The 27,323-nt window shown below is 42.1% G+C and overlaps 1 protein-coding gene across 5 annotated transcripts in view; it reads right to left on the reverse strand.

The window, feature by feature from the left end:
* Positions 1 to 27,323, reverse strand: part of slit1a (slit homolog 1a (Drosophila)) — a 113,728-nt gene that overhangs the window by 3,813 nt on the left and 82,592 nt on the right. Inside the window, exons 11-35 of one of the 5 annotated variants that reach the window (XM_084736674.1) lie at positions 26,979 to 27,050; positions 26,554 to 26,625; positions 26,125 to 26,268; positions 24,087 to 24,250; positions 23,069 to 23,092; positions 19,457 to 19,601; positions 18,069 to 18,143; positions 17,850 to 17,993; positions 17,613 to 17,756; positions 16,832 to 16,998; positions 15,153 to 15,285; positions 13,333 to 13,401; positions 13,173 to 13,244; positions 12,997 to 13,068; positions 6,625 to 6,696; positions 4,860 to 5,023; positions 4,646 to 4,770; positions 4,443 to 4,540; positions 4,194 to 4,333; positions 3,959 to 4,052; positions 3,708 to 3,845; positions 3,386 to 3,614; positions 2,486 to 2,616; positions 2,194 to 2,387; positions 1,026 to 1,314 (exon numbers count right to left, since the gene is read on the reverse strand). In XM_084736674.1, the coding sequence (XP_084592800.1) occupies positions 1,026 to 1,314; positions 2,194 to 2,387; positions 2,486 to 2,616; positions 3,386 to 3,614; positions 3,708 to 3,845; positions 3,959 to 4,052; positions 4,194 to 4,333; positions 4,443 to 4,540; positions 4,646 to 4,770; positions 4,860 to 5,023; positions 6,625 to 6,696; positions 12,997 to 13,068; positions 13,173 to 13,244; positions 13,333 to 13,401; positions 15,153 to 15,285; positions 16,832 to 16,998; positions 17,613 to 17,756; positions 17,850 to 17,993; positions 18,069 to 18,143; positions 19,457 to 19,601; positions 23,069 to 23,092; positions 24,087 to 24,250; positions 26,125 to 26,268; positions 26,554 to 26,625; positions 26,979 to 27,050 (3,171 nt within the window). The remainder of the gene's footprint in view (positions 1 to 1,025; positions 1,315 to 2,193; positions 2,388 to 2,485; positions 2,617 to 3,385; positions 3,615 to 3,707; positions 3,846 to 3,958; positions 4,053 to 4,193; positions 4,334 to 4,442; positions 4,541 to 4,645; positions 4,771 to 4,859; positions 5,024 to 6,624; positions 6,697 to 12,996; positions 13,069 to 13,172; positions 13,245 to 13,332; positions 13,402 to 15,152; positions 15,286 to 16,831; positions 16,999 to 17,612; positions 17,757 to 17,849; positions 17,994 to 18,068; positions 18,144 to 19,456; positions 19,602 to 23,068; positions 23,093 to 24,086; positions 24,251 to 26,124; positions 26,269 to 26,553; positions 26,626 to 26,978; positions 27,051 to 27,323) is intronic. The other 4 variants (XM_084736670.1, XM_084736672.1, XM_084736673.1 and 1 more) reach the window with 4 other exon arrangements.

The raw sequence follows: 27,323 nt of genomic DNA on the forward strand, positions 1-27,323 counted from the left end.
TCGGAGAAGAATTAGGAGTACTGGTGTAGGAGGCTAAACAATGTACTGCTTTGGACAGGGACAGCAACAAAACATACTTTAGCCACGTAGAGAGAGGCTCACCTAAAAAAAATCTTTTATCAGTTTAATTGTACACAATACTTAGAATTTTTCCACCACTTTACCTTGCTGTCAGACAGGTTCACAATTGTCAGTGGTGAAAAATAACCAAATACATGTGCTAACAGTACCATTTTGAGGTACTTGTACTTGACTTTAGTATACTACACTACATCTCAGAGGGAAATATTGTACTTTTTACTCTGCTACTTTTGACAGATGACAGCTTCAACGTAGCCAGTAACAATAGTAAAATGTGCCGTACACATTGTTTCAGTATTAACTATCTAATGTATGAGCCTTTTTCTGCAGAACAAGTACTTTCATTTGTAATATGTTTAAGTACTGTACATTTTTCTGATAATACACTTTTACTTTATAAGATTTTAAATGCAGGAGTTGTGTAACAAATTATAACTACTCATGTTATTGTAATTAAGTCATTTTTTTGTTGTAATTCTACTTTTAAGTATTTTTTCAAATCGGTAATTTTACTCTTACTCAAGTATGTATTACAGTATGTAATCTACTTAACTACTTTTAAAAAACATAATTAGCTACTGACTCGGCCTACAGTTTAAATTAATATTCAAACCTTTCACCTTCATTTTTGTAGCCAAATTTAGACTGAAGATTTGCAGAAATAGAAACCCCTTTGACTGAATGTCATGTATTGATAATGCAATAAACATAATCGGTTAAAAGTAACTAACAATATGAGTAGTTTTTAAGAAGAATACTTTGTACCAAAGTATTTCTAACACTAGTAATGTAACAGTACCTCTTCTCGAGTACACATTTTCAGTATTCTTTCCACCACTGGTGTTGTTGTATTGATACTTTTACTTAAGTAACGGATTTGACTGAGTACTTCAACCACTGCTCTTTGCTGTGTAATATAAATGTCGTCTCATTTGCTGACATACTTGCTGCCCTGGCAGGGGTTGGTGGCAGGCTGGTCACAGTGTGGCCCGCTCCAGCCTGGCTGGCAGTGACACACTGGTCCCTGGACCCCATCAGGCTGGCAGATGCCATGTACACAGTAGATCTTCTTGCAGGGCTCGCAGCCCGGCACCACACCGGGCTTCATCTGGGTTTTGGTGAAGTCCTGGAGCTCGTTGTTGATGTACAGGTTCTGGATGCAGCCATGGAAACTGGAACCGTTCTGGATCTGCCAAAGCCGGAAAGTCCCTGAGTGTACGTCCACTGGCATGCCTGCAGGAGGACGGAGAGGAGACAGGTGATGTTTATTGGTGTTAAGACGTGCATAGTGGATCACAAACAGACAACTAACACAGGGCTGGTATGAGTGTAATGGAGGAAGGCGTTTTCAAACACGTGTGTCCCAAGAGTGCAGATACAATGTGCCTAATTAATATATGCAACTCTATTTCAATTTAACTTTGATATTTGCACCACAAGACACATCATCCTTGAAACAGAGGACAGCAAAGGCAAAGAGTTATGGGGGAACTGTCTCCTGTAGTGTTGTATGAATGACGGACAATACAGCACAACACATCACATCACTGAAACAAACTACAGATTCTGAGCCACTCCTGAGCAAACTGTGTGTAGCAACAAATGTTACACAAAGGCTTTTGTTTCCAGCCAAGTTTTTGAGTTCTGTGAATGTCAAGAGTGGCTAAGTCACACATTACAAATAAATACAGTTGCATTTTGTGCAAGCAAATTCATGCAAATACAAAACAAAGCTGAAGGAAAGACCGTGTCTGGTAGTTCTTGTGGTAATCACTAGAGGGCGTACTTTACACAATGTAAACAATGTGCTTGCATGATAACAAAGTGTTGAATTGCATGTTGTTATCAGTCATTTTTGTGTTTTATCTGTCAATGTGAAATGGGTCAAATGTGTGCATATCACGTACTGGGACGTCTAATTATTGTGTGGCCCCTAGCAAACACAGTCATGACTAAAGGAGGGGATGGTGTGGAAGGAGTATAGGGTTTGGGTTTGGGTGGAGGTAGGACGGGGTTGAAGGGTTGCATGGTTGAGGGGAGGGGTTGGTTGCGGTGGTGACAAAACGAAGGGGGAGGGGTGGTGATTGACAGTAGTGTAGTAGTTAAGAGTGCCTGCAGAGGAAGGAGGTGTGTTCTGGAGAGGGCCCCTACCCCCCACGTATAGCGGAGCCTCCCCGTTGAGGGGCCGCACCGCCCCAAAGCTGTCCATTGTGGTAGGGAGACCTCCGTCAATGGACAGGTTCACCATCTGGTCAAAGGTCACCAGCTCCACTGTGTGGAACTGGCCATCGTTGATGGTCTCAGTACTGAGAAAGAAAAAACAGAGATATAAGAACACAAATGCCAGGAATTAACCAACAGTGACAGTAAAAGTCGGCCTTTCAAAGGGCTCATAGCACCTCACCTGTAGATGGCGTGTCCTGGCTGGCTGCCAGGGTCATAGCTGACCTTGACGTGACCTTGATAGAGCTCCACTGCAATATGATCATTGTCCCCGTTATACAGCAGGATTCCATTATCCTCAGCTGTCGACACCTACAGAGAGAAAATGATCTGTTGGGTGTTTGAATTACACAGGCTATATCAGACCAAACTTAAGCCCACGTATCGTCCCAGAAACGATCACTATGAATAATAAATTGCATACATCGAAGACACTCCTCTCAGCATTGGTTTCTTTAATTAGGTGTCCTCAGTGTTTATCAAGGGAATCATCTTCGGACTGGTTTATTTGTTTATGGTTCCTTAAAAAGAGTTCTTCCCCCTGTTTTTTTCATGGCATATTTGAATACAGTTTCATAATCAGCTCTTGCCTCCACAGACCTCATCATTCTCTGCCTTCATATTTTGTTTCTTCAAAACAAAGACTTATAAAAACTCAAGACATATTACATATTGTATGCTCAGTCTATTCATGATAGTGTTACTGTATACTTGTGTGTTTGTGTGTGTTAAGAATGAACGTTCTTGATGTGTGTCTGCATCTTATTACCATGACTTAATTAAAAAGACTGGTGTTTATGGGATGCATTACTTTCACGTACTATTATGCTAAACTTTGTCTCAGTTTTTACTGCTTAAATTTACTGATAAATGCATACAAATTGTCTACACTACATAATTATTCCCATGCTACCTGGAGAATGCCGCTTTGCAAGCCCCTTTGTAATTATTATATATCATATCTTTTTGAATTTTCTATGTGTATAACTAAGCAGACAAACAAGGTTTCAGAAAGGCAGTGTCAACACAGACAAAATATAAATGTAATGTCATGACACACATTAACAAACTCTGTGAATACCTGCAGGGTGATGTTAGCTTGAGGCCAGTTCTTGAGGTCAGACAGCAGCAGGTAGGAGTCTCTGTCTACAAAGTTAACGCTGACCAGCTTCTCACAGCGTGGCCCTCCAAACTCTGGAGGACACTGGCAGAGGGCACGGCCTCCTCGCTCCACACACGGGGCGTTGTTCTGGCAGTCAGCCAGCTCACACAGGGACAGTGGAGATGGGGGAACCTCACACAACTGACCACTATAGAGAGGAAGAGAGGCAGGGATTATAATTGGATGTTGATAAAGTATAGGAAAATAAAGCCTGTGCATGTTAAATCTGAGCTTTTCTCACCTGTATCCTTCAGGACAGATGCATGAGTATCCGTTCAGCTCATCCATACACTGAGCTCCATTCTGACAGCGATGCTCCTCACAGTCATTATAGTCTAAACTGCAGTCATCACCAACATAACCAGGAGAGCAGACACACCTGCAACACACAAACACAACACTGTACTCAAGCTGGACGAGGACAAAGCTACCTTCTAGTCTGTACTTAACATGGATGTGTTTCATTATACCGCAGCATACTGTCACACTTACTTGGGTCCAGTGGAGGTGATGAGGCAGGTAGACTGATGTTGGCAGGGGCTCCGTCCTGGGGCGCACACATCCTCCATTTCTTCACACATCTCCCCTGCACAGAGATTTACATTATTAAACCTGAGACAGTTTGAATTAATGCATCAGCTAGACAAGAAAGAAGTCTAGAGTAGATATACCAGTACATTTTTGCAGTTCCAGTTGCTTCTTGAGTGAAACTGCTGGATGGACTTACCTGTGTAGTAGGGGGGACAAAAACAAGTGTAGTTGTTGACTCCATCAATACAGGTTGCTCCGTTCTCACAGTCGTTGTCTTCGCAGTCATCGATGTTGGTTTGGCACGTGAGGCCCTCAAAGCCCAGTGGACATGTGCAGCTGCAACAACGTTGAATACACACTCATTACATCATCATGCCAGCATCCTTATGAGATAAATAAGATTTCAGTCCTGTGTTGCACTGTATTCAATGCTCATCTTCCTCACCTGTATTCTCCTTCCTCTTCTGCCTTCACTTGGCAGGTTCCTCCGTTGGCACATGGGTTACTCACACAGGCATTCAGAGCTGTCTCACAGTTCTTGCCCTGAGACAGAGGCCAGAGATAAGATACATTTACACCCTTGCCCACAGGGAATATTGCACTGAAGTGGATATTCAAATAAAGATGGTAGCACTGTGCGGCTCTCACCTTGAAACCTGGAGGACAGCTGCACCTGTAGATGTCCATCAGGTCGCTGTGACAGATGCCTTGGTTCAGACAGGGGCTGGACAGACAGGGGTTACACTTGGCCAGCACCGCAGTGTCCACATCTCCTGGGGATATACCAGACCGATAAGAATGAACTGCACGTAGACACTAGAGCTACTTGCATTATATCTTTGTCTCCAACACAATAACTCACCTGTGCATTCAAACTTCTTTGCAGGTGTGGTGAGCAGCAGTTTGCCCTCCATGCCCTGCGGGCCGGCACAGCGGGCAATGCCGGGCTCTTTGTAGCCAGTCTTTACCCAGTCAGACAGCCAGCGCAGGCGACAGTCACAGTACAGTGGGTTGGCACCAATCGCCCTGATAGAGCAGAGAGAATAAACCATGTAGGATACACAGAAGTGGGAAGTATCAAGGTACAAATACTTTTTTCAGGTATCTGCACCTGGGTGGGACATTGTAGGATATTGTTGAAAGAACTACTGCATGTAGATATGTGTGGTGTGTTTTCATGTTGATCATAATGTTTCAAGTTCTGGTACTGACAATGAAAACTGATTTGCACACTGAAATGAAGTTAATGATCATTGTTTCAAGTATACTGTTTTATTTTATTTGAAGTCAGAATGGGTCAATAATTTTGAATTATATTTATGTGAAGTGAGGTTCAGCTAGCTTTGCTGAGAGAGTTGGTAGAAATGTCCTTCAGAGGGACACTTCTATACTTAGAGCTTGTACTTTTTCACTCATTCATGAGTAAGGAAGTTGAATCATTACTTATACTCTTACCAGAGCCTTTATTACAATTATCTCTGCTTCTACTTGGGTAAAGAACATGTGCATTTTTACCTCCTCTTCTCGTCAGCCTCACATTCTGTAGTTCAGTAACAAATTGTGGCTGTTTCACTGCAGTACACTCCATCACCAGCAGATGTCTCTACAGCCTTATGTAAAACAAACTGCCAAACTCAACTTGGTGCACTACACAAACTGCTTCTCTGAGAGTAAAACAGACCTGAAGTTTAGTGCTCAGTGCCACTCTGTGCCATACATCATCTGGCGGAGGGCTTCTCAATTATAGGCAAAGGTGTGAACAGAAGGCACTCTTAACCACTTCTGTCATGGTGGTCGTGAATCAATGCTGCTCTGTCCTCCCGCTGGATGCACAAACACTCCTGAATCGATGCTGTTCCATTACGGTGGAACACAGGCTCATCTTTCAGGCTGGGCCAATAGCTGACACCTGACATCTGCTAACATGAAAGCCACTTGACTGTGACTGTGGATCAATGGACCCCCTCCATCCCTCCCGCCACCCCGTTTTTATGCAGCCTTGACTCTTGTACTGCTCACCAAAAAAATGTCTTTGTTTAGCTCCCTCCATCCTTCCTCCTCTCTAAGCCTGACACTGATAGGTCTATTGATCAGCGACTGTCAGGGGATGATGTGAATATCGTGGGCAAAGATACTTCTGTGTAGTGTTACTTATCCACAACCACACAGCGCCTACACAACACACACCCGACAGGGACTCACAAAATTACAGACATAAACAAACCAAAACAAACACTAAAGTCCATAGACCATGGAGAATCTGTGTGCATGTTAGTCACCATCTGTGTGTGTGTGTTTCAGAGATGTGACAGGGAGATGAGACAGTAAAGGGGTCTGTGTGTTGCTTTAACCACAGGACCGCGGCAGATTAAGGGAGGGCTTGGCTCATGTGGAGCCCACCAAAGAGGACTACAGACAGGCCACTGTGAGCCACACTCTCCGGCTGTCTGACCAGACCCCCTCTGTGCCTCACAGTGTACGTGTGTGTGTGTGTGTGTGTGTGTGTGTGTGTGTGTGTGTGTGTGTGTGTGTGTGTAGACTTCACAAACTCAATGGTAAGTGCAGATAGTATCACATGGGATGCCACTGGGGCGTACAGCTGTGTGTGTGTGTGTGTCATTACTTACAAGTGGGAGAGTGAGGCCACATCGTTGAAGATGCCATCAGGAAGCTCCGAGATTTCGTTGCCATGGAGAGACCTGTAGGGTGATGGAGGAGGGAGAGGACAGAAAGAGAGAAAATTTATGATCATGAACATATTTCAGCAGAGGAAAAGCTGCTCTTTTGTGCAACTGTATAGTAGAAACGCTTAGACCAGAAGTGTCAAATTCATTTTACTTTAATGGGCCACATACAAGTCCAGGCATTTTACCAAAAAGTGTGGGTCAGCCTCGTACAAATTGCAACATAAACAAACTCAAGAAATTTTGTATCCTAAATATGAAAAGTTTTGAACATCGTCTAAATATGTTCCTTCCAAAAATGTCTTTTTAGTACCATTTTGTGAGGAAAGAGGGGTGAACCTCACACACATTACAACAGAAAATCTGATAAATGTTCATTACTCATTAAGTCTTCTCTATAGAAAAACGTTGGAAGCAGTCCAAGTGGTGCTTCAAAGGTGTTTCTTAAGTGTACTGAAATATTAATTGAAATCAACATCACTGTATTAGCATACTAATCCATATAAATGTTAGCACTGATTGACTAATTTTAAAATAAGCACTTCAAGCACTTAGTTGTCATTATAAATACTGTAAAAAAAACAAAACAAAAAAACTTATTAGGTCATTTTGATCCACTTACACTGGGTTTCTGGTTGGTTGTGGACAGTACTGAACTCTTTGTGTTGGCATCAGACATGAAGACATGCATAAATCAGTTTTAAGTTGTTGCAGTGAAGTTGCAGTATTTTTCCAATACTTTCCCCCACTTGCGCTTCTTAAGACTTTTGATATGTTAAAATTGGCATATTTACGAAACAGTTGAAAGAGCCTCTGTTGCAATTTGTGTGGAGTCATTTCTTATCATGCCTGCACAGCCCATTTTGATATATCATTTTACTCTATTATTCAAACAACCTCTTGAAGTATTCATTGTTTTTATATACTATTTATAATTGATGACTTTTCTGCAATTATTATACATTGCAAAGTCATCCAGTCGGCCAGATAAGACCCTTTAGTGGGTCAGTTATGGTCCCTGGGTCATATGTTTAACACCCCTGACAATTAGACAATTCATTTAGTTGATTGACAGAAAAAATAATTGGTTACTATGATGACAGTCAGTTACTTGAGTCACATTTAAAGCTAAAAAAGGTCAAACATTGCTCATTACAGCTTCTAAAGTGCATGGATTTGCTGTTTTCAATAATCTTCTATGACACAGTAACATCTTCGGGTTTTAAACTGTTGGTCAGACAAAACCAGCAATTTGAAAATGTCATCTTGGGAAAATGTCATATTGGGACCTTTTAAAAGGCAGACTAAAGGCAGGATTTTCAAACAAACAAAGTAAACTAAACAAAAAACAACTGACAAATCCTATTTAGTCTACCTTTAAAGAAATTTCTGACATTTTATGAACAAAATGACTTATTAAGAAGATAATTATTGTATTAATAGATAATAAAAATAAACAACAGTTGCATTTTGACATGCTGTACTACCGGACAACTAAAACCAGAAACAACAGGAGAGTTGCTGAGAGATATTTCAGTATTGTGTGGGGTGGTAGGTGGGTTGTATTTCTGGTTGAGCCCTGTGCAGCTGGCAGAGATGTGAGGCTCTGTAAGTCTGGAAAAGACTGGTGTCAAGTTTCTCTGTGCGTCTGGCTGGCAGGGCCAACAAGTGTACAGAGGAGGGGGGTAACACAGTTGCACCATATGCAGGACAGCGAAAAACATTTGCGTGATTGTGTGTGTGCAGATTAACAGGTATATTTACGTCCTTGCATATGTGGGCACGTGTATGTACAGTGTTTTAATGTTTGTACTAGTGTGCACTGTGTTATATACTGCTGCTGTTCTCTGACTACTATACGGGGTGACAAGCCAACATGGCTTAATGGCTAGATGACTGATGGCTGCCGTAATCCGCCGGGTCATTACCACCTCCAACCCTCAGCTGACCGCACACTAATGTTACCACAGCTCAGTCCACAGCACCAACACATGACATCTGCTCTCTATGCCTCGACGGAGAGAGAACTGATGTATAAACAGACTTTGAAGCCCTGCTTCCCTCTTTGTTTGATCTGTGAATTACCGCTAAGCTGCGGAAGAGTCAGGTGAAAGGATGCAGACAGTGAAGCTGCTCAGTGTAAGGATACAGAGTCGTGCCGGAGTACGAAAGGGAAAATATACAATGTGACCGTCTGAGACAACAAGTTAATTGGCCTGTGTGCGGGGGAGAATGCTTATTAGTGTGGAGTGAGTAGTCGGAGAGCAGTTAGGATACCGAGGGCACGAAGCCAGCAGCCGTGTGCCAGCCAGGCACAGATCTCATGAGAGAAAGGAGCCAGGGAGTCTCAAGGAAGAAACCTGATCCGCTTCTTGTGCTAACGCTCTCTCTGTCTGTCTCTGTGTCTTTTTTTACTTTTCTTTTCTACAGCTGTATATCATTACATCACTCCATCTCACCTATGTCAAATGATCTTTTATTGCGTTTGATGTTTCTGGACAGACAAAATTATTTTTTACGACTAAGAAAGAAGTTCTGCGCAAGACGTCAAACCGATCTTGTTCAACATTTTTCACACAGACTTGTTCACCTGCAATCAGTTAATACTGGGTGTCTCCAGGGTCTTAAAAAGTTTAAAGTCCAATCATCTGAACTTTAGGCCATAAATTTTTTTTAATCTGATTTTGGCAGTTTTCTTAAAAACTGGTTGGATTAATGAAGTTAATCAGTTTTATAAAGTTCCATTGTCCAATATTACTTTTAAATGTTTTTAGGAAAAGTTTCCAGTGATCACACTGAAACAACAAAATGAAACAAACGTGGAACCAATAACTTCTCAGAATTTATCAAAGCACACCCAGCTAGTGTTTGGCAATGTGATGTCTGATTGTTTTGGTCTGTTAACCTTACTTTCATCTATTATAGGTAAGTTCAGCAAGATCTGGTTTTAGAAAAGTGCAATTAGTGCTTGGTTGAAGCCTCTTTGAGAAAAACAAATTTGCCATCACCCAATATTATTCTGTATTCACATGAGGAGCATCACTAAAGTCTGGTTCCAGCATGACCCACAACCACAATGTTAATTCCTGTGAGCGACTCTGGGAGCAGACATGCTCTGGACTTTATGCAGGATGGCTTTCATAACATCAGACACATGAAATCATATTGTTAGACAGTTGCTTCAGCCCACTGACAATCCTCCCGCACAGCTATGTGATAAGAACAAACAACAGTAATGTGGCAGTAGGTCACTTCTTCCTACCAACTCCTCAGCATCCCCCAAGAAAACAGCTTCCATCATTCTCCGGCTATGAGAGCCAAGAAGGTCCAACTGTGTACTGATGGTGATTATGTGATGTGATTTTGAGCAAAACAACTCACAATGTCTTTGTCGTTTTTGCTGATGGTGTTGTATGTAGTGTTTTGGCAAGTTGTATGTGTAAAATCGCTGAATTTATCGCTGGAAATGTTGCGACCGGGTCAGTTGTCCCTACCGACTCTTTGTCTCACTTCCCCCCAGGGGCCCCACAGTTTACTCACAGCAGAAAAAAATCACAGATCTCAAAGTTACAAGAAATATTTCCTGTTCTAATTATTGATGACAATTTGAAGTATCCACAATGCAAAGCTCACGATTTCTTTTCTGTGTTTTAATACACTGGAAATAACTTTAAAATGATAACACTTTCAGACTCTGTAGTGAGAGCAGGTGCTCTTGGGTCTAGAGGGTGAAATAGGTCCTTAAAAGTCTTAAAGTTAACCTGTTGAAACCTGCAGAAATCCTGTAATAATATTTTGTGGTTGTGTAAGTACTCTGAGCTACATGTCTTGCCTGACATTTCCTCACAGTGCTGTATCCAGCAGGCTTTACTTTCTTTTCCTTTATCACACTCTTTCGTATCACTTTTCGTCTCTCACAGCTTCCCACCCAAACCCTGGCGGGCCACGCCCTATCGCTCTCTCAGCTTGCTCACCACACACCTAATACCCAGCAGGCCAATTAGCAGCTTATTAATCTGCAGCTCAAACCACAATCATCACACACACACACACATGTGCACACTTGCACCAAACTGCTCCACATCCATGCCAGGCTCAGACCCCTGGTCCGTTTGAAGCCCTGAGCGTTAATGATTCTTCTCCTCTTTACTGCTCTGTAAAGCCAAAGGTGCAGCTTTATAAAGGCTTTGGCACCTCAGTGTGTGTGTGAGCACATGAGTGTGAGCACGGCTTTGGCACCTCACTGTGGTTTCTATGAAGCTTCCAACGCTGAACTCTGAACCTAGTGCACTGTAAAAATTAAAAAGCTGAGAAAATGCTAAATTTCAAGATGATTGATTTACTAGATTAGATTAGATTTGAGTTGTGAGCCCACTTAAAAAAATAATGTTTTGTTGAGATAATTAACTTTTCCTCTGCAGATAAACCTGCATTTTTGAGCTTTATAAAATGCCCCCAAAATTGTATTTCAAAAAATGTTAATCAAACTCACTGAAGTTAAAGTGACTAATGGTTAATCAGGTTGACAATTCACTATGAACATTTTTTGAAATACAAAATTTTGGGGGGGTTCTGAAATTCAAATAATCATGTCTATCTGAAGAAGAAAAGTTATTTCAAAACTTGTTTTCTCAATTTCTTTTTACAGTGTGTGGGGTCTTAAAGTTGAAACTATTAAAAGGAGCTCATTGTCGCTTCAGTTTTGTTGCACCCCCACAGCACTGCCTAGTTAAAAAAAATAAAAGCCATGGCACCAATTGACATTTAATGGGAGACTTATGATTGATCACACCAGCAGTAAAGACATCAAAGTTTTCTGCGTCATTTGGACTGAGACAATAAGGTAGTCCAGACAGTCTGCACATATATGTGTGAGTGTGTGAGTGTGTTTGTGTGTATAGTTCTGAGCCTGTATGGTGTGTGAGTGTTGGGGGGAGGGCCTCACATGGCGTCTAGCACACTTGCACAGGGAATATTTTAAAAGTGAAGGTGGCGTGAGTGAGTAAGAGCAGAAATAACGGACGCAGCTTCATTAGAGATCAAAGCAACGCGGCCCGGGCTAGCGAGGCGGCATCGGCTAATGATGACCGAGCTTCACTCTCATTCCACGCTAAAAGGGCTCTTATGCTTTGTGCCTCGTAATGATCGGGACTTTAGTCGAATCCCGCCGTAAAAAAAGAGGCTTTGTTGAAGCTTTGTTGTCAGTAGTAAAAAGTGTGCCTGCTATGAGCACACATGGAAGGCCGATATGTCTACTCCCACACACATACTAACGGGCACCAAGCCAGTAGATGACAAACATGTACGCTATGCATACACATACACACACACACACACACACACGCACACACACACACAAACACATACAGATGCATACATAATATCATAAGGAGTGCTGCTGGGCCTGGTCTCTGTTTCTGTACATTTGAGTTAAAGCACGGGGCATCCAGCTGCTGTATCTTTGGATGCATGTCCAAAGATCAGTTTGGTTTCGTCATCGATCTGTCGGACACATTTACATTCTACATCTCAGTTATTTAGCAGACCAATTCATCCGCGGGGAGTCCATGGTCACTGAGAGTGCACAATCAAAGACTTTATAACTTCATAAAAGCCCGGAGGCAGAGTCAAAACCATTACGGTTCACGGGGCAAACATTCTCTGGTAATCAGTGTCAGAGTGATTTTGTACAGTGGGTTGTGGGGGCGCGTGTTTGGCCCCAGTGGCAAGGCGGTGATGAGCTCGGGGCGTTTAGAGGTGAACGGACAGACTGGGCAGATGTCTGAAGACGACGTGTGGGCAGGAGTGGGAGCTGGAACAACACTCTGCTGCTGCTGGTGCTGCTGCCCCCATGGCTGCCACTTAAACAGAGAAAATAGGTCGTAGGTTGTGTGTGTGAGTGTGTGTGCGTGGGTGTGTGAATTCATAAGCTGTCATAACTGTTTAGGCTGTGTTTCAGTCCTCTGGAGTCAATCAAAGATTCTCAGCATCTGCTGCACCGTCTCTGTAGTCGGTGCAAGCTGTAAAAATATCCTCCTTAATAACTCATTTAGTCTGAAAGTGCGGCTCTTCTTTCTTCTTTCAAAATAACTTCAATTGTTTCAAATGAATGTGCTGTTTTCAGCACTGTCTTGAAATTACGTGACAACAAAGAAACATTTAAACATTTGATTTCCATGGGAAAGAATAGAAACTCTCACTGGCAAGTTGCATTTTGTGTTAAAAATAGGATTTTAGGACTCAACCCTAAACCGACACACTAAGATAAACACACACATATATATGCATGTATTTAAAATATAAAAATAAACTCACAGCAGCCGGAGAGAATGAAGTCCACTGAAGGCCATTTTGGGGATACAACGCAAGGAGTTGTAGCTCAGGATTCTGCAATGTAAAAATAATTACATATATAAGATTCATCTGTTTCCATCCTGCTGTCAGTGCGAGACTGAAACACCGGCCTCTGGCTGAGGCGGGTCGGGACTTACAGAGTGGTGAGTTGGCTCATGTTTGAGAAGGACGAGTTGGTCAGAGAGTTGATCTTGTTGTTGCTCAGGTCTCTGAAAGGAAAGTTTAAAAAAGGCATAAGTTCACTGTATTGATGTGCACAGTGAGACGGAGGACGGAGGCAGACAGGCGGAAACTTACACCAGCTGGAGGTATTTGAAGGTAGACAGTTCCTTTGGCACAACACTAAACTGGTTTCCATCCAAATACCTGAACAAAGAGACACAAACAGGTCAGTAGCGAGTCAGCAGGCATAAAATGATCCATTCAGACCTAAATACGATGGGTATCCTGAAACCAATTTCAAAATATAGTATTCCATCACTATGTGACATTCTGCAATCACCATTTTGTTGTTGAGATGGAAAACTAATTCTTGATTTTTAAAACTAAAGGTTGCTGCCGTGGAAGATTGTGTGAAATGATCAAAAGCCACGATGTCGACCTTGTGATGAGATTCTTGACAACTTTTTTCATGTATTTACCATCTAATACATACTGTAAATACATACATTCAAGAAAACCGAATTTATTATTTGTTGCAGTGCTTTCACATTTATAATGTATGAAAGGTGTTAAATATTGATTGTCTTTCTCCTACGATACAATCTTATATAATTAAGGTTTAGGTTTAATTCTATAACATGTAAACTAAAAATGTTTACTTTGCTTTTTATCAGCGATTTAAATTTGCTTTGTGAACTGGTTAGGTGGAGAGCTTGCGGTGGATATCACGCTTTTTACACAGAACATTTTTTCCCATGCTGTTGCAGCCAGTTTAATCTCATGTTACACCAAACAACAGAGTGTTTCGTCTTCCAGTTACTCTTTTTTTAAGATGTTTTGACACAGTGTTTTGTCTCGTGTCTGAGTCGGGACATCTCTGCAGCACAACAGTACTTCATTATTATCCTGTTTTGTCACACATTTTTCCTTTATCTAAAAACAAAATGCAGCGTCTGCGATTTAGAATATTGCACTTTGCCACATTGTCCTACCCAGCATCCCACTTCTTGAAGTGGATGCTGCACAAACACTTGTGTGTGCGTTCATGCATGTGTGTGTTAACATACTGATGATTGTACAAGACACCACAGTTGACATCACGCCTGCAGGGATGCAACCACCCCGCTGTCTGCTAACACAAAATGCTACCAGAGGGCTGTCACCTTGATAAATGGCTGATTTAGGGCCTGGTCCCTCTGAGCGCAGCTGCAGGCGCTTTCTCCTGCTATTGTCGTTGACTGTACTCAGGACGGGAAGGGCGGGGGGGCTGGTTAGTTAGGGGGGCCCCTGGGTTCAGAGGTAATGATAGGTAATGACGGTGCGGAGGACACTTGGGATAATGATGGAGTAGCAAACTCTCCAGATGACTAGATGAAAGCCCAGAACAGAGGGGCACACCTGGTCACACCTGCTGGGACAATGACAGGCCTTAAGGCTCGCACAGCGTGTGTGTGCATCTGTGTTTGTGTGTATGTGTGTGTGTGAGGTAGTCTGAGCCACTCGAAGCAGTATTGGAAAGTTCCAGACCTATTCCATTCCCTCCTCTTTCCATTGAAAACTGCTCATTAAAATGTCCTCTTGCTCCCCTATGCTCCTGTGGACAGACTTTTGGCCCTCACACAAATATGCACACACACACAAACACACACACACACACACACACACACTGATCCTTGGCTCTGAGTGTGAGAGTGACATCAGTGCTAGCCCTGAGGGCTGAAGGGAACACAGAAGAAGAATGTCTGAGAGAATAACTACAGGGTTTATTGACTCCTTTCCCCTTCTCCGAATGATGAGATCTGTTTTCCTTGCCTCCGCTGTTTTCACTCACTCTTATCTCCTGAGCTCCACTCTACCGTTTCATCATGTCTTCCTCGGCTTCTTTTTTCAACACCTGGAACCTGAACTGATAAGAAATGTAATTGGCATAATTTATGCCAAGGAACTCAACTCACAGTTCAGTCACGTTTCTGGGGATGCCTTTGGGCAGTGAGTGGAGGTGCTTGTTGCTGCAGCGCACCACCGTCTCCAGGCAGGTACACTCGCTGGGACACTGAGGTCTGGGCACACAGCTGGACTCCTCTTGGCCTGGGAAAAAAACCCCACAGGAGATAGAAAGGAGTCACATACCACACTTTTAAAAATAAAAGCGCTGACGAGTACCATAAAGTGTTCTTTGGCTTGTCCCCATAGAGAACCCTCTTTTAGTTTCTGGTAGAAACTATTACAAAGATCCCACTTGGAACCCGGCGACAAGGGTTATACCTAGAACCATCTGTGAAAGGTTCCAACCAGAACCTCCATATGAGAGATTCTATAGTGTAAATGGTTCCACACAGCTTGCTCTCTAGGGGTTTTATCCAGAACCTTTCTACCTTCAAAGGGTGCTAACAAGAATCCACCCAGGGGGTTAGGGTCTCTAGAACCAGCTCAGGTTATTCTCTCGAGAACCCTTTAATATTCCAAGGGTTTAATCTAAAACCCACCCAGGTTGTTCTCCTGAGAAGCCTTTTATATTCCAAGGGTTACATGCAGAACCCACCAGGAGCGTTCTAACTAGAAACCTTTTATATTTCAGGTTTCATCTAGAACCTACCGAGGTTGTTCTACTCAGAACGATTTTCTAATAGAAAGATTTTATCTTGAGCCCACCAAGGGGGACCTAATAGAAATAAAATTTGATTAGGGTTTCACCTATAACCCTCTTGTCTTCCGATGGTTCTACAGAGAACTGTATTTTATTCTACAGATTTAACAGCCATTACTTTGAACAGCCATGCTTTCAACAATCATTTAAATGAAAATAGCTCTTAATGGAACCCCTTGTCTTACAAAGAACCCTTAATGAACCCTTTCTTCAAAAAAGGGGTACTACATAAGCACATGATTCTTAGTAGAACCTCAGTCCTTCAAGAGGAACCATTATTTTTAAGAGTGCAGAGAGGAGGAATGACCAGGAGGGTAGGAGAGGCATGGAGAACAGCCAAAAGAAGAAGCTGTCGTCCCTGGCAAACAAAAAAAAAATTGTAGACAGAGAAGAAAGACAAAGCACACCTAAAGGCAAGACGGTGCTAAAACAGCACAATCCGTCAAGCTGATGGTGAGGCATTGAGACAATGAGAAAAAGAGGAAGTGAAAAATGTGAAAAGTAAAATAGGACAGAGAGAAAGAGGAGCCTCACTAATGTAATATCGACCAGCCAGAGCAAAGAATGGAAGCTGCCTGAGGCCTGAAGACAAGTCTAACATTCATTCAGGTGCAAATAGGCTGACTGGTCAATAAGGCAAACAGCTCAATAGCTCCACTCAGGCCGGCATCGACCAGCAGCTTAGGAACTGCTGAGTAGCAATCTATTCAGTAAACAAAAGAGTCGCACAATAGCAGCCATTATTTAAGATGATCTCAGACACTTTAAGCAGCTCTCGCTCATAACGTATTGCGGAGTAGAGCGCAGTTAAAATCCTCATCAGTCAGACCCAGACAGGTTCGTTTCACAGACGGTGGAGGTCATCTACTACACTGAAGGTGTTTATCTCCTTTCAGAGAGACAGATTACTTCATTTAAAGTGGAGAAGCTGCAACAAAACTTCGGATACGGTCCAAATAAGGACAAACAGAATAGACAGTTCCTCACCTTCCTCACAGCGGAAGTCAGGCAGGGCCACATCCTGCAGAGGGATCTCCTTAAGGAAGCCGGGGCGCTGGCAGCGAGGGTTACCTGTCACAATCTTCCTGCTCCTTAGCCAATCACCGAGCCAGGCCAGCCGGCAGTCGCAGTTGAAAGAGTTGGCCAGGAGGTTACTGGGAAAAAATTTAGCATTAAACTGTAAGAACACTGAAACATGAAATGTGTGATTGAAGGTAGGGGTGCTGCAAGAAACCCGTATTGACAATAACATGGTATTTTAAAAAATGAAATATTGATATCATGTTAATAATACATGTACATATAGTTTGTAAATCAGTAGTTCCCAAAGTTTTTAGGCCATGCACCCCCTTCTACATTGTGATCAGACTGGTGCAACTCCTATTACCCAAACCTTCAAAAAGACACAAAATATAGTTTAGGCTGTCAGGATATTTGGATATTACAACTATTTCAGTTAAATTGCAATTAAGTTCCACCATTACATTTTTCCTCTCGCATACCCCCTCGAGGTAGCTGGCACCCCACTTTGGGTAACCAATCCAGAGCCTCACATACTGTATGTTCTAAAATAATTTCAGTCTCACTTCGTGTAATTGTGCTTTTTGCACAGCTATAGTAACACACTTGTATTTAGAGTGTAATTCTATTGCCAAAAAGAGACAAAACACACAATAAACAAAGATAAAAATGAATTTGAGTGATAGAATTATAATGTTTTGCTTCAAATTTTTTCTATAGATATTGTGAAAATACAATGGGGTCTTACAGGGTGGAGAGGGTCTGCAGGGTGTCGAAGGCTCCGGGAGTGATGGTGGTCAGCTGGTTGTCATACAGAGACAGCAAACGGACGTTGTGCAGCCCTGTGAAACTGTCATTGTGGACGCAACTGATCTTGTTGTTCCTCAGCATCCTAAAGAGGAAATACAACAACAACACTTCAGCATGAAATCTTAAAAATGTTATCTTGCACTTTAGAAATGTCAACATTTTGTACATCACTCACAGCATCCGCAGTCCGTCAAGGCCACGGAACATCCCGCTTCGGACGGAGTCAATCTGATTGGCTGTGAGGTGAAGCTCGTTGACGGATGACGCACCTTCAAATGCCCCATCTTCAATCTCTGTGATCTTGTTGTTGCTGAGGTTACTGTGGAAAAAAACAGCATGTCAGAAAAGTAAATGTAATACTATTAGAGAAAAACAAATTGAAGGTTTCACTTACATTTTCTTCAGCTGAGAGAGGCTCTTAAACACTCCTGTTGCCTCCAGAGTGGTGATCTCATTGTTGTTAAGGCGGCTAGAGAGAAAAAGTTTAAAATGTTTAACAACACAAATAAACACATCCATTCCTTGTTAAATATTCATTGTGCGATAGAGCAGGGGATAAATGTAATAGGTGTTCACTTTCCCCAAATGATCTAACTTAAATGTTCTGGTCCTGCCCAAAATTAGTTAGGTCTTGGCAGTCATTCCTCAACGTGGTTTTTGAAATGATCCTCACACCCTCACACAGGTACTTTTGGAAGCTCAATGGAAGATAACATTATGATAATTATTCAAACTAATGTAATTGCCTTGACTTCCCTCACTGCAGGCGGACAAATTCTGCTGCTATGGAAATCCTCCCTACTCCCATCTTTTAAATCTTGTCATCATGTCTTTCTTAAAATAGGAGAAAATCTTCAAATTTTCCAGGAGAGGTTCTTCTGATAGATTTTATTCTCACTGACAACCGTTACTTAGTTATTTTGATCAGCTGCCTGAGGTATGCTTTGGGCCTGTCTGCGATGTGTGAGCGCTGTGCCGCCTGTTCACACAGTGGGAGAACAGTGACAAATTTGAAACTCTGAAAATGTGTTGGAGATATAAATTATAAAAAAAAGTACTGCAGTTGTGAAGAAGAAAAAAAAAAGAATGTTGCAGAGATTTGAAAATAAAACCCAAACAATGTTTGCAGAAATTTCAGCCTATCAAAATATTATACAAGCCTTCAAAACTTAATTTCAACCTTGCAAAATCTTTTTTATTATTTTTTAACTTTGAAACGTTCAAAGCTTGTTCTTCTGTTTTGATTTATGGCATTACATTTATCCCACATATATTGATGGATAAATGAGTGCATGGATATGTATGTCTGCAGTGCTGCATTGGTGCCAATTAATAACTGATTTCTCCTTTGTCATTTACTTTTCATATACTTGATTTCTTTCCCATTTTTTCTTATTTCTTTTTGTCTTATTACCACAATTTACTATGATTCTTACCAGTTCTTTCTACGCCAGCTTCCATTGTTATTTTACACCTGTACTGCCTTCTTTGTTATTTATTGTTCTTTGTTCATACTACCAGACAATCAGATTGTCCTCTGTTGAACAGGTCTGTGTGCAGTGGTGTAAGCAAGGGGAGTTAACAGGGTTCTGGGCTTGGAAGACATTTTGTAAAAGCTGAAAATGCCTTGTGTGCCATTTTTTCTATTCATGAACAACATACTGCTGCATTTTGTTTACTTAAGTTCATCTCATCACTCTTTCTCAGCTCTTTTCATGCTCTCTGCACACTTCGTGTCCCCCTCTGTCTCTTCCTGCTAGACATTTTGTCCTGATTCCTTACAGTTCACTGGTAGATGCGGGGATGTGCTCGGGGATCTTGGTGAGTTTCAGGTTGGAGCAGTCCACCACGTTGGACTCACAGCGGCACTTGGGAGGACAGACTGGATCACTGTTACAGGCATTATTCAGGCGGGTGTCCTCTGTACCTGATTGGGAGAAAATGCAAACACTCTTATAACAAAAAATGACATCAGCCTCACTTTCCCATGATGCTCCTAGTCACGCACCCACTCCCTCCACAGCTGTGTCACTAGTTTGTCCTGTTGTGACCTAAAAGGTGACTCCCCTGCCTAATCTTAAACGACCTGAAGAATATCCTGCATCTCTCCTACTATTCACAGAGAGAGAGATGAATGGGTGGGGGCCAGGGGATGGAACGAAGGGCGGGGGCAAGGGTGAGTTATTTTAGTAAGGTGATAGAGTGGGAGCAGTGGGGTGAAAAGAACAGTAGCAGGTTAGATTGAGATAGGGATGCCAAAGAGGATTTGGGCTGCCAGCTTCAGCGAAGCAGAGCACCCAGGAGAGAGACAGAGAGGTGATGTACAGGAAGTCTGCATAGACAGGTGGAGTCGAAGGGGAGCAGAGAGAGGAAACAGGAAAGGAGGGCATGAGGGATGCTCACAGGAAAGAAAAGGGAGAAAGGAGTGAAAGGAGACGGATGAGAGAGAAATGAAAGGTGAGTGGTGCAGAGAGACGTCTGTCCTGAAACAGGAGGAGCAAGAATGAAGCAGCGAGGGGATTGTGGGACATTTTCCTGCACCTCCTCTGTCTATGAATAGATGTTACGTGCCAAAAAGCGTGCTGCCAGTTACATCATGGCTGCTCAATAATGGAACAGCACTGGGAGCCACTTAGAACAGTGTGTGTGAGTGTGAGTTTTGTGTCTCAGTGTCTGTGTATGCATGTGTGTCTATGTGTGTGTAGAGCTTATGTGTGTGAATATGTTCCATTTAGAGGGAACAACTCAGCGTTTGCTGTTAGGATATCGTTTTGTGTCCCGTTCTCTTTTGCATGCTCACATCGGTGCACCTCTCTCATGGCCTGAGGTTTGGAGATTACGTCAGCGGGACACCGTGGGGCACCCAGACCACATTCGTGAGCAGGAAAACCTCAAACAACCAGGACGAAATCCAACAGTTGAGTATCAAAAATCTGTCTAAATAAACGGAATAGCATTTGAAACCATAACCTAACCCCAAAGCCGCATCGTTGATTTTATTAGAATCCAGTTGGACAGCAAAGGAGTGAATAGCATTCACAGAAACAGCTTCCTTTTCTAAGGCTGTGCCACTTTTTGGCACTGGTGGACTCAAAGGGGAACATGGTGCTCCTATGTTTGAAAAAATGTTGCAAAAGTGCCCTCCAGGGTGCCCCTCCAGTGGACAAAACATGATAAAGTGCCCTCTAGGGTGCCTTTCCAGTAGATAAAATGCGATACAATGCATCACAGCTTTTGGCGTGCTTGTACCCCACCAAATACAGATGGTGCGCTTTTTATTTTTTTCACTCCTGTCCTTCAGACGGGCTGAGTCCACCACTGCCTCTCTGAATGGCTCAGTGGAGAGTGCAGATAGACACAGTAATGCAGGTCATTAAGGAACTTTTCCTTGCCAGGCCAGACAACAGGAAAAGGCATTTCCTGTTACAGAGGAAGCAATGAAAGTGCAGTGCGGAGCTTTGATCTGGAGGATGTGGAGGAGCCAGGGGAGATTCGTGAGCCTGAGTCATCGGCATCGTCACAAGTGCGTGGTGGCGACACTTTTACTGTCAGCAGATTTAAACGAAACTGGAGAAAACACAGAGGAGAGGGATGAGGTTTTTCCCTCTGCGAGGCACAAAATGACTCATCGCTGGAGTTGTAGAAGTTCTCATAATTCCCTGCAGCTTGGTTCCTCATTATCAATGTATTACGGAATTCCCGTGTTGTCAGCGATTGTGTGCGTTGAGTGTGTGCGTGCATTGTGGAGGCTTTTATTGTTATCATTCAGGGAGGGTGAAATTCTCATTAATCACATTTGGCTTTGATCTTCCTTCTGCTTACATAGTACTCCCATTTGTTCTCTAAGCCAGTGTAGAGCTTTATCTCAGCTTGGCACACAAAGACACATTATTTTACACACACACACACACACACACACACACACAGGCACAGACACTGCATCACACAAGCATCCGCACCACACAGACAGAGTTCGACACACATCACTGCTCCTCCTAGTTATTTTCTTGGAAGTACTCTTGTTAAGAGGCCCGGAAACATCCGCTGATAGGAATCTGGGTCCTCTGGTGGGCTTTATTTTCTTTAGCTTTTACCGATAGAAAGGACACACTTTCCTTCCCCTCCGTCCTTCTCTCCCTCCCTCCTTTTCTGCCCCACTCGGTGAGTGACTGTCTGTGCTCATGCCAAAGCAAAGAGCCGCTTCCTTTCGACTCTATCTGCTGAGACTGTTAGGAAAACATAGCTGAGGAGAAACAGACGCTCTCACACGTATATCACATTAAAATGCACACATATGTACAGCTGCTCTCATAGGCCCAATTAGCCGCTTTCACATGTATAAATACCTACCTACTACCACCGGCACACATATTTCAACAACCTTTATCTTTAAATGTTTTTTTTCTGTACAGACCATCTCCACTGAAGTTCATCCACATTAAAGGATGATTCTGGTTTATTACAACTTAGATCTTTTATAGTTTTGGCAAGTATTTCAAGAAATGATGGATGTTAAAACAAAAGAATATGTAAGTGTATTGCTGCCATGCCAGAAAATGGTGTTATAACATAAAAAGTTTATCATTATAAATGAGATATTTTCATATTATTACAAATTACAAACTTATCATGTTACAACAAGACGCTTTTTTTGTTATAACAATACACTATTTATCTCATTACATCTTGTTATAACATAAAACTTTATCAGTTATATAAGTATCATAATAAACATACAAGTTATCACATTATAACAATATATGTAATTGCGTTGTAATTTGAAACTATTCATGTTATAACAAGATAAATAGTGTATTATGACAAGAAAAGTTTCTTGATAAGTTAATATGTTGTAATAATGGGATATCTTATTATAACATGAAAAACATCTTTTTATAACAATAAACTTTTTACATTATGATACTGATCTGTTTATCTTTTTCTGTCATGGCAGCAATACACTACCATAAAAGAAAGTGCATTAGAAATGTCATTAATAATCCCTCATTGCACTGGAAAACAGGTTGCACATAACTATTGCAAGTACGGAGGGTCAAATTTGAACAGTTTCTCTTTCACATAAGTTTTCCAAACCCGTGGTTTTGTTCGATTTTTCTGCCGGCTGTCTTATTTTTTAGCAACATCACCATGTTCCCAGCTCTCAGCAATTAACTCAGTAAATAAAATGTTGTTATTACCGAAAGGAAAGATGGCAAAACTATGAAAACAAGAGCCAAGCTGTAATAAACTGAAATCACCCTTTAACCTGTAGGAGAATTTTATTGAAATGAATGGTAAGTAATGGAAAAAATGACGCCACTACATGGCTGCGGGTGGATAATTAAAGAAAAGAGGAGGACAATGATAAGGTGTGAACATTTACAAGCCACTCACCTGGGATGAAGTACTGCTCTTTGGCTGTGATGGAGAAAAGAAAGAGGGACGGATGTCAGTGAGACAAGTCTGGCCTGCATAGCTGCGGTGCCGCTATGCTTCAGAACAGTCATATATAAAGCAGCTTATATATGACAACACATGACTCAAGGTATATGACAGTTTACACAGAGAAGCGTGGGACTATCTCTGTGTATGGCAATGTGGAGAAACTAGTAACATAATGTCAAAAGGTGGTAAATATTTGGCTGTTGCTAAGGAAGAGTGACATGAGGGAAAGAGGGAGACAGTGAGAAAGAAAGAAAGAAAAAAGAAAGAAGGAAAAAAGAAAGAGAAAAACACATGGACTCCCTTCTTCACTGGGTCTAGCCAAACAAATGAGGCTATAAAGAAGTGTGAAACCTCAGCAGTGCAGAGTGCCAGACGGCGTAGCACAGTGCATAAACACAATAGTGGGCACAGGGTGGAGGGAATGGGGATGGTTGAGGCCTGACTAGTGCAATGCAGAGGAGTGAGGAGGGGGAGAAACCTGAGCCCTGCAGGCAGAGAGCGATGGAGATGGAGGGAAGGGAGCCAGAGATTGGCAGAGGGCAGAGGAATGGTGGGCACGTACAGAAACCCTACCAGCCTCGACTGGTGATCTCAGCCCGCTGCGGTTTGAATGTGAAACCAGACTCACAGTGTGGTAATAAGGAAGGGAAATGGAGAAACAGCCAACGATCCCTCTCTCCTTGGCCCCAAGTTCATCTGGGGGAGATATTGATTGAGGAGCGCCGGCGCAGCAGATGATAGGCCGAATAAAACCTTTTGCCAGGAATGATCACTCATTAAATGTGGTATGAGGGAACAATGCAGAGATAATAGCCACTCCCAGCGGAGAGAAAGAGAGGAGGTAAGAGTAGAGCAGCGAGAGACAAGTGGAATAAAAACAACAAAGCCTGTCTGAGATAGAGATAGAGAGCCAGAGAGAGACATAAAAGCAGGGGAGACATTTGGAGACACTGAGCCACCAGCCTACCGGAGCAGCGGAATTTCTTGCTCTTGATCTGTCCAATGCGTTTGTTGGCAAGGCGGCGAGGGCTGGCGCAGCGGGCACCGCTGGTCTCGATGGGGTTGGAGCGCAGGTAGTCTGCCAGCCACTTCAGATTACAGTCACAAATAAACGGGTTCTGGGCCAGGTGACTGGAGAAAAGAGAGGGAGGGGGAAAGAGTAAGAGGAGAAAAAAAGGAACACATGAAAACTGATGGGATAAAGGCCAAAAATTTAGCATCATAAGTTTATATTTAGGCGTAAAAATGTTCTTTATACATGAACTTTGTCTTTAGATCATTGTGTGTGCTTATGTTCCATTCATAAAAGATACTAAATATAAAAAACCTTGTTAACGTAGCTCCTAAAAAAAACATTTGTAATGTATGCACCTGTCATATATCTATTCCAAATTTGCCAGAAATTGACAGTACAGTCAGTAATTTCCCTTTATTTAATGCAGCACAAATTAGGGTTTAGTTGAGAAAAGCCATGGGCCAAAAGAGAAAAGCAAACCTTTTGGAAGACCACAGAGATGGTAGAGGAGATTGAAGCCGGGCAACGTCTATTATTCATTTAACTAAATATTGGTTTGACAAACAAATGAAGGGATGTCTTATGGGATAATGATGATGTAATTTGATCCCATAGACACTCAACAACTGAGCCAAGATAGCCTCATGTGGCTGTTTGATATAACTTCAGACAACACCGACTGCATAAAAGGGTCTGTCCAAAGGCATTTTCTAGTTTCTAACTCAAGGAAAATCAATCAAATTACCCCAAAATGTATCTTGGAATAATTTCTTAGCCTATTCTATGTGATCTCTTTTTGATAATTGATATAATATTTGCTATTTACATTCACTGAGCCTCTGTGAGGACGCCCACTCCCCACACTAAAAACCTCTGTACTAATCTAAGTGTACAGTATTTCTAAAACTTTTCTGGGCAAACTAACACTCAAACACCAAAAATAATAGTTCCTGAAGTTCTTGTTTTACACATAATAAGAGTTCGTAGAGTAGATTGCTCTGGCCATCAGTTTCATTATTTTCCGTGTGATCTTGAATGCATTTAATGTATTGTGATTCACTCAGTCAACTTTGTGGTTATTTTGGAGCCTGTAGTAGTGCAGACAGATGTTTGTAATTGGTCTATAAATGGGGGTTGACAATATATTAGAAACATTTCTCAGTATAATACAAAATAATTCAGTACAAAGAACCACAAAATACAGCATCCACAGTAAAATTGAATCAACATCTCAAAACAATTCCGAATTCATGATGACAGAATTTATTGTTCGGTCTGCTTTAGTTTTGCCTAATAAATTGGCAGCTGAGCATATATAGATATTACAAAATACATTTCTTGATATCTTCATATTGACTTTAAGCATATCACACAGCCATACGTCAGTTTAAAGAGTGTGTGCTGCCACCCACGTGTATTTTTACCCCTTCTTGAGAATGCAGGCAAAACAAGAAGCTTGTTTCAGACTGAGAGTCTTAAACCCACTTCCCACTACATGTGTGTGGGCACCACTATCCATCATCCTCAACAGGTGTCTTGCATGTCTTTTATTTGCATGTCATGCAGTGTATTTCAGACACGGTGTGGGGTCTGTATTGATAACAACATGTGGTTTGTCTTGTTTATTGGAAAAGAAAAAAGAGGCATTTATTCAAACAATTGGTGCTGTCTGAGTAACAGCGATGGAACGAGTGTGTGTGGTGTGTGTGTGTGTGTGCGCGCTATTTTTGATCTCGATCTGGCCGCAGAAACTGTGTGTCCATGTGTTTGTGAAGATGATAGATTTACTCTCCTCTCCACCTCATGATCCCATTCCTGTGTTATTACACAGACCTGAGAGTAAACAACTCCTGTGTTGGCTCATGTTTTATGGTGACTGCTCAGTATGTGTCAGAGCGTGTATAGCAGTGCGTTTATGTGTGTGTGTGTGTGTGTGTGTGTGTGTGTGTGTGTGTGTGTGTGTGTGTGTGTGTGTGTGCATTTGACTCACAGGGTCTGTATAGCTCGTAGTGAAGTGAAGGTGCCCTTGGCGAGGGTTTGGATCTTGTTGTCGTAGAGCGATAGCAGTGAGAGATTCTGCAGGTCCTGGAAGGCGTTGGCACGAACGCAGTGAATCTTATTGGCATTCAGCAACCTGAGAGAAGGGGGGAAGACAGGAGAAAAAAAAGAGGGAGGGAGTGAGGGAGGAAGAAGGACGGATGGAGGAAAAGAGGGAGGGAAGCAGCTTGTCAAAGTTTCTTCATGCATTCATTCATTATGCATTCCATCTAGAAAACTATGCACAGGTACAAAGTTTATTTGAAGGTTATGACTCCTTCCCTGAGTGGGAGTAAAGGATGCCTGGTACTCAGTATATGTCTGCAGTGGATCAGCTGAGTGTGTGTGTGTGTGTGTGTGTGTGTGTGTGTGCTGTGCTTACAGCAGTTGCAGGGCATAGAGGCCATCAAACACCCCCTTGGGCAGGTCGGTGATCTTATTTCCATACAGCACGCTGGGAAATCACAAAACAGACTCACCTCAGACACAGAAATGACAACCAAGTGGATATTTATGCATATACTAAGGTGTTGTAAAAAGTATTTTTAACTTTGATACTTCTTTGATATCAGATGTTTAAAATGATACAATATATCTTATTGATAATATCAAAAGTACTTAAACTATTAAAAAAAATGATCTACATGTTTATTAAAGACCTCAGTTTAGTTCAGTCTTTATTGTCCTGAAATTTGTCTTGCAGCAAAACCGTCCGTGTTCAGTTTCTGTACCAACAAAGTTTCAAATTCTGCTACCGTAACAACTCAGACATATACACAGGCACAAACTCTGCTCTGGCCCACTTACAGGGAGTTGAGGGAGCGCAGGCCCTGAAAGGCATCAGGAGCTATCTCTGAGATCTGGTTGTTGCTCAGGTCTCTGTGTTGGAGAGGAAGGCCAGAGAATTAGTCAAGGAAATGGAGATTTAGGGGAAAAATTATCTTTCTTATAGGAGGTTCGACCCCACTGTCACCTGCGCGTCACACACATAGGTATTTAAAGGGACTGCTTGGATTATCTGACGTGGGTTAGTATCATGTACTTCCATATTCAGTGTATTAGCTATAGCAGATAGTGGTTGACACGTTCTCAGTTTGCAGACGCAGAGAGGAGTACCATGCTATGAAGGGTAAAGCAGTAAAAATATTCTAA

Source organism: Lutjanus erythropterus, chromosome 14, assembly GCF_056507025.1.
Source record: "Lutjanus erythropterus isolate fLutEry1 chromosome 14, fLutEry1.hap2, whole genome shotgun sequence".
Lineage (NCBI taxonomy): Eukaryota > Metazoa > Chordata > Actinopteri > Lutjaniformes > Lutjanidae > Lutjanus > Lutjanus erythropterus.